General features: G+C 43.4%; 1 protein-coding gene across 1 annotated transcript in view; it reads left to right on the top strand.

Moving 5' to 3' along the window:
- LOC134442727 (probable E3 ubiquitin-protein ligase HECTD2) overlaps positions 1–7,500 on the top strand; it is a gene marked incomplete at its 3' end in the record, with an annotated part of 38,813 nt that overhangs the window by 16,739 nt on the left and 14,574 nt on the right. Inside the window, exons 6-7 of the mRNA XM_063192763.1 lie at positions 5,280–5,354; positions 7,166–7,253. Of these exons, the coding sequence (XP_063048833.1) occupies positions 5,280–5,354; positions 7,166–7,253 (163 nt within the window). The remainder of the gene's footprint in view (positions 1–5,279; positions 5,355–7,165; positions 7,254–7,500) is intronic.

Here is a 7,500-nt window from a genome sequence, read left to right as displayed (position 1 = left end):
GCACTGCCCCTCCCTGCCTGCCCATAAAGTGTGTGTGTGTCCGTGTGTCTGTATGTGTGTCTGTGTGTGTGGGTCTGTGTGTGTCCATGTGTGTGTGTGTGTGTGTCCGTGTCCGTGTCCGTGTGTGTGTGCGTGTGTGTCCATGTGTGTGTGTGTCCGAGTGTGTGTGTGTCCGAGTGTGTGTGTGTGTGTGTGTGTGTGTGTGTGTGTGTGCGTGCCTGTGTGTGTGTGTGTATGTGTGTGTGCGTGCGTGCCTGTGTGTGTGTGTGTGTGTGTGTGTGTGTGTGTGTGTGTGTGTGTGTGTGTGTGTGTGTGTGTGTGTGTGTGTGTGTGTGTGTGTGTGTGTGTGTGTGTGTGTGTGTGTGTGTGTGTGTGCGTGTCCGTGTGTGTGTGTCCCTGTGTGGGTTTGTAGTTATAGTTTATAGTTAGACCCTAATGTGTGTGTTGGTGGTGTGCATTTATAGGTTTTTAGGCATTTGTGTGTGTGTGTGTGTGTGTGTGTGTGTGTGTGTGTGTGTGTGTGTGTGTGTGTGTGTGTGTGTGTGTGTGTGTGTGTGTGTGTATGTGTGTGGTGTGTGTGTGTGTGTGTGTGTGTGTGTGTGTGTGTGTGTGTGTGTGTGTGTGTGTGTGTGCCTGCATGCGCGTGTGTGTGTGTGTTTGTGCGTGTGCGTGCATGTGTGCATGGGTGTGCATCTGTATATGTGTCTGTGACGGTGTGTGTGTGTGTGTGTGTGTGTGTGTGTTTGTATCTGTGCATATAGTAATAAATGAATGTGCATTGCATGTGTTTATGAGTGATATTTAACAGTGGTGCCTCTGACTGCCCAGGGCCCACTGCCCAGTGCCCACTGCCTAGTGCCCAGCCAGCCTTGCCTTGGCATCCCGTCTGTGTAGCCCTCAGGGCAGCTTAGACCAGCGGGTAGTGTAATGCCTGGCAATAACACTGTGCCAGGCTACAGGGCAGTGCCAGGGCCCACTGAGCCAGCGTCTCACAGGGGCATTGGCACATTCCTAAGGAGCGTACTCACACCATCACCGCCTTCTCTACCTTCCTCCATCTTCCTCATCGCCTCCTCTTCCTCCTCCTCTTCCGTATGTTCTTTTTCCTCCACTACACAGTAAAGCCAGTTGCAGCCAGTTAGATGTAAAAAAGTAAGTTGCCCTGCTGCCTTATGTAGGCCTATGTACATTAGACTTCAACTTGAGAAAGCCTCAAGTTGAGTTAAGCCTTGAGTTGACATATCTTAGAAACTTACGGCAGCAGAGAAAGCCTCAAGTTGAGTTAAGCCTTGAGTTGAAACTTACGGCAACTTACGACAACTTACCTTTTTAAGTTGAACTGGCTTGCAATGTTTCACAGTGTACTCAATCCTTCTCATTACATCACACCAATGTCTCCCTCTCTTCTCCTCTTCCCCCTTTCATCCTATTCCTCATGCTATGTTCCTCTTTCCATCTCATCTCATCACACCAATGTCTCATCCTCTTCCTCATTTTCCTCCTCCTCCTCATTCTTTGTTCTTTTTCTCTTTCTCATCTCATCACTCCAAAAGTCTCTTTCTCTACACCCCTTCTTTCTGGCCTTTTTTGCGCCTCTCTCCTTGTCATCGCATCACATTAAAATGCACCTTTACTCATCTTCCTCTCTTTCTCTTCCCCTCCTCTCCTATTCCTCCTCCTCACTCTTTCTCATCTCATCACACCAACATCTCCTTCATTACCCCTCTTCCTCTTCCTGTCCTCATCTTCCTCCTCTTCTCCTCCTCACCCCCCTTCCCTCCTCTCTCCTTCTCCTGATCCTCATTGCTTTGGATTACTGCTAAATGCCCTGTACTGGTGTGTAGTAATACAGCACGAATGTCAGGCAACAGGGCAGTACCAGGGCCCAGAATCACACCAGCACCCCCTTCTCTACTCCTCTCCCTCCTCTCCTCTTATTCCTCATCCTTTGCTTCTCTCATCTCATCTCATCACACCAAAGTCTCCTCCTCCTCCTCCTCCTTCTTTGTTCCTTTCCACCATCCCATATTACACCAAATTCTCCTCCACTTCCTCCTTTTCCAAAAGCGCCCCCTTGTGGCAGCATAACTTCACTGACGGTTAGGGCTAGGGAAAGGTCTAGGTTTAGGCCACAATAGTCGACATGCGACGTGGTGGGTATGTCAAGAATTGCAGTCTGGTCAAAGGCAGTCAGAGACATTTGACATTTTGTTGTATCCAGTGTTACTAAATAATGCTAGAATCATATTGTAGGTATTGCTGACTGCGACTGACCTTCCGTTTAGGCAGTATATTGGATGAATATGACATTTTGTCACTTCCTGGTTCTTATCGCTGTCATACTTCCCCAAACTCAATAATACACTTGTCACTTGTCAACTTTCCTCTTTCTGTCACACACACACACACACACACACACACACACACACACACACACACACACACACACACACACACACACACACACACACACACACACACACACACACACACACACACACACACACACACACACACACACGCACGCACGCACGCACGCACGCACGCACACACGCACACACACACACATGCACACACGCACACACACCAGTGCAATACTGCCCAACTCACTCTGCACATGGCAGTTATCACAACGAGTTAAAAGAAGCAGGGGAATAAGAGGGGCAGAGAAGTAGAGGAAGAGGGAGAGAGGAGAGAAATTAAAAGAGGAGGATGTGCTGACATGATGGTACAATCACTATCACTAGACTCCACCGTTATGTTCATATGGCTCAGATACAGATTTGACATGTCATGCAGAACACCTCATATTGTATGTGCAATGTCATCATGTTTGTGCTATGGGAGAGTTCAGCGTCTATTAAATCACTACCACTAGTGTCCAGCAGAGGGCCCCACCACTCCAAGTTTGTTGAAACAGTTTTTTTATGTAATGTGAAGAGAGAAGAGAAGTTCCACAGTGGAAAAGTATTTCCCCCTTTGTGTCCCAAAAACCCCCTATTAATATTTTATATTTGTTATGAATACAGACAAAAACGGCTTTGGTCTTAAATGTCAAATGTGGGGATGGAGAAAGTGAGGCCAGTTTTTGCTGAGTCAGAAATTCTGAATCTCCATGTTGGCCTGAAGGGGGGAAGAAAAGGGGGCAGCTCAGCTGAGGTGGTTTCACATAAGATTACATAACACAGTGTCTCGCTCAGGGTGCTGTTTGGCGCCTGAAGAAAGGACTGTTTTTTTATGTGACAACATGGCTCCCTCACAGGCTTATAAGAACAGCAGCTACACATTTTATGGAAATGCTACATGTCTACGTTATATGTCATGTTTTACATAACACCTTTGTATGAGTGGAGATCATTTGTGTAAAAAAAAGATTTAAAGACCAAAAGATTTACCGTTGGGCATAAATAAAAGTGAACTAAATTAATTTAAGTTGGGGCATTGTTTTATCTATCAGCGTTATGTTCAGGAATTCATGAGTTCATAAATTGATCATGGATTACACTTGAAAATCCGCTTGAGCAAATCTACACAAGGCCCGTACAATCACTGTACTCTCTCCATTCTTAAATTGTCGAACAAAAATAAAAATGAACACACATAAACATAACATATCATGCAATAAAAGTAGTAACAATCATTGTTATCAATTAATATTGTCTACCCAGGTCAGGAAGAGCTTAAATCCATCCAGATTTATTAGGTCAGAAGAGGAACCAGGAAGCAATGATCGCTCAAAGAGTTGAGCACCCTATTTTCGTTGAATCCGGACACAAATGAAATGAAATGAAATGAAATGAGGGTGACGCATCATAGCATCTCATCCCATCTGGGTGCAGCTGTTGATGAGAGTTTTTTTCAGCTATTTTTGGGAAGAGCAGGGATCAGACAGGGCTGGACTGGTAATCTGGCATTCAGGACATTTACCCGGTGGGCAGACAGTCCTCAAAGACAATACTGTTGTTGTTTTTGTTGTTTGTATGATTTTTTTTTTTTATTTGAGACAGGCCGTCCATTTAGATGGGGCAGCACATTGGACATTGGTGTATGATGAGGCCAAGGGGGTGTTTGTTCAAAAAGGTTGAAAACCACTGATGTAGACAATGGGCTGAGCCAACCATAATACAGGGCTGATAGCATTTAGGCTCCATGCCTGATTTCAGGCTTGACAGAGTTTGCAAAAAGTGTTACAGGTTCAGGGTTTTCTTCTACTATCAGGCTTGAATAATGGTCATACACAGGCTATTAAATGTTTGAATAATGTGTCAAAATAGGTCTACGTTACGTCACTATGCAGTATCTTGTGGTCGTTGTTAGAGCAGGGGGAAAAGTTCAGGCTCAGGATTTTTTTTCCACTATCACCCCTGATAATGTTGTATAAAAATGTGTGTGATAGTGAGATTCTGGTCTGGCTGGTCTACACCATCAATGCCCAGACCGTTATTTGGTCCCAACACAGCCCTGGGATCAGATCTAGTGGGGCTTTATTTCTGCAGGATGAACTCAGTGCAAAGCTATGTGTGCTGGGCTGAGGGAAATATGCTTGTGGGACTGCACTTCCAGCGGGCCTCTGGGCTGTCTCTCAATCATATAGGGAATAGTTAACACTAGAAATACTACACTTACTGTTACAGTCTCTGCTTAATCAAAATCTTAATACCATGGGGAATAGAGCTTTTAGCTGCTCTGCTCCTCAGCTGTGGAATGCCCTTCCCCCTGACATCCGCAATATTGACTCTGTGCCCCTGTTCAAATCCAGGCTAAAAACCCATCTGTTTCAGATAGCCTATTCTTTATGATTCTTAAACTCTGTTTTATTTTATTTTATTTGATTTCATATTTAATATTTTTTTATTCATTTATTTATTTTGTTTATTATAAATTCTGTTTATGTGTCTTGTTTTATTTTTGTTTCTCTCTGTACAGTGTCCTTGAGTGTTTTGAAAGGTGCTTTTAAATAAAATGCATTATTATTATTATTATTAAAATCTACTTACAGTGTTGCAGTGCTACGGCTTACAGTGTTGGGTGTTTTGTCTGTTGGTTATGTACAGAGATGGTAGACAGATAGAAAGCCTATCTCACAAAATCATGGAGGGGTAATTCAGTCATGCTTTTGAACAATATTGAAATGGATCAAAGGCCGTATCGTGTCGTGGTGATTGTATACAGCACACTCCTGGTTCAGGTGATTAAAAGTCAATAGATGATGCTTACTGGTGTTGTATTGTTGATTCTGAGTAAGCACTGATGTGGAGAGGTCTTTTCATGTGCTTCAGGATCTGGCGCACGGCCTGTCGGAACTCCTGAGCTACGAGGGCAACGTGGAGGAGGATTACTACACAACCTTCCAGGTCAGATGATACACGCACGCACGTACGCACACACGCACGCATGCACACACACACACACACACACACACACACAAATCAGATCAGAGATGTGAACGCACACTTACGTACAGCCTATAGGCTGCATGTGTGGAAACACACACACACATACAGTATGCACATTTACAGTAAATGCAAACACACACACACACACACACACACTCACAGACCGTACAGTATAGACGTCTCCACAGGTGCCTGTTCCCCTATTCCCGGCTCACATGAGCATACTGAGACATTATTCATGTCTTATTTGGGTTAGGCAAACAGTCCCACGCCAGCAAGTGTATCCTGTAGGGTGGAACTGTCAAACTTACCCTCATCACACACTCGGATATAGTAAGTAGTACAGTGACTTCCCCCTGAATATTGGTCAAACCTTACACACTCCTGCTATTCCCTTCCACACTCAGATATAATTCTGTTCCCCCTGCTATACTATGTCTGTCAAACTTACACCCTTCTGCTATTCCCTTCCTGGTTTGAACTGAGCACATCGCGAGTTTGAATGGGAAGGCACAAAGTCAAGGCTTGCCCTCCCGATTTCTTTTCCTCACCGTCTCTGTCTGTGTACTTTCTCATCTATCTTCTCTCATTCCTTCCTCTGTCCCCTCTTTCTCTTCTCTCTATAGTGCAATCTGTTGCGTGTTATCATAGAATGTATAATATCACCTGGAAACCAAGTGCTCCGTCAGAATCCAGTTATAATATACAATCTATGCGTGTTATATACAAATCAGTGGATGACTGTCATAGTGTCACTGTACCTGGTCTTATTGGGTATAACATTACACATTAGAAGTGGTATTCCTGCTTGATTCAATGGTGTGTGTACGACTGCGATTCTGACAAAGGCTGATTGCTGAAATGAAAGCAAGCCAAAAAAATTATATAGTAGTGAAACTGTGAGCGCTCTTCCTCTATAAACTAAAAACTGTGATACTTTCAGAGGTGTCAAAAGTAAAAGTAAAAGTACTTTTGTGGTGTAATTACAACACTAGTACATGGCATGACATAGCTGTTACACCCTTTACCATTGTATCTAATGAGCTAGATAGACTGTGTTGTTACTGAAAAACACTGAAAACCTAACAAGGACTCTCCACAAACTTGATCCAACCAGTGCAGAGTTAGCGGATGACAAGACAAGTACACAGGTATACTGGTTAATCAGATAAATTACTTGTGTTGAAAGGAAACAGTGTTTCTTTTTTTACTTTACTTTTACTTTTGACACCTCTGGATACGTTGAATGCACCTGGAAACAAACACAAGTTGTGTGGGCCCTCGTAAAACTTTGTGGAATGAATGTATGATTGCGGTGCTATGTCCCAACCTAGACGAAGAGAATAAGTGAAGTGATATTCCGGCTTGATGGAAAACAATGCAACTTACAGAATGTTCTCTTTGGAACAAGATCAAGATCAACAGTATTACCTCACCTTATCAAAGATTTGTCCTTTATCAAATACTTGGTGGATGTATATACTGTACCTGGCGGAACACTGTATTCCTCCAAACTGCTTAGTGTCTTCGTTTAAGTAAACAGAATACCTTCATTCCAACTGAAACAATACCAGATATGCACACATCGGAGCGTCAATGCAAAAGTCTTAACTGTTTCGTTGTTTTAGGTTTCCCACGAATAGATGGGAGTGCTTAGCTTGTTTGTTTGTTAAAGTAAACAGAATTCGTTAATGCCAGCTACGACAATGCAGACATATGCACACACTAGCGCCTCATTGTGAATGTCTTGCATGTTTTTGTCGTTTCAGGTTTTCCAGGAAGAGATGGGAGTCATCAAGTCGTACAATCTGAAACCGGGCGGCGATAAGATCCCCCTGACCAACCACAACAGAAAAGGTGAATAGATGATGTTCATGATAGTCTGACCTTCATGAGACCTGAATAACCTTGAATCATTTGGCAGTGTTGTATCAGTGCACTAGTCTTTATTACTGTACACTAAAGAAAACCAACTCAAAATCAACTTTTGATTTCAGTCAGTATACTTATTGTGTTTATTTTCTAAACTGATTTGCATCACATGTCTTGCAAAACCTGTTTGATAATCAGCCTGTGTATGCTGCAGCTGTGTTTCCTAACTCGT

The sequence above is a fragment of the Engraulis encrasicolus genome, unplaced genomic scaffold, assembly GCF_034702125.1.
Source record: "Engraulis encrasicolus isolate BLACKSEA-1 unplaced genomic scaffold, IST_EnEncr_1.0 scaffold_238_np1212, whole genome shotgun sequence".
Taxonomy (NCBI): Eukaryota; Metazoa; Chordata; class Actinopteri; order Clupeiformes; family Engraulidae; genus Engraulis; species Engraulis encrasicolus.
This window is presented reverse-complemented; position numbering and strand designations above follow the sequence as displayed.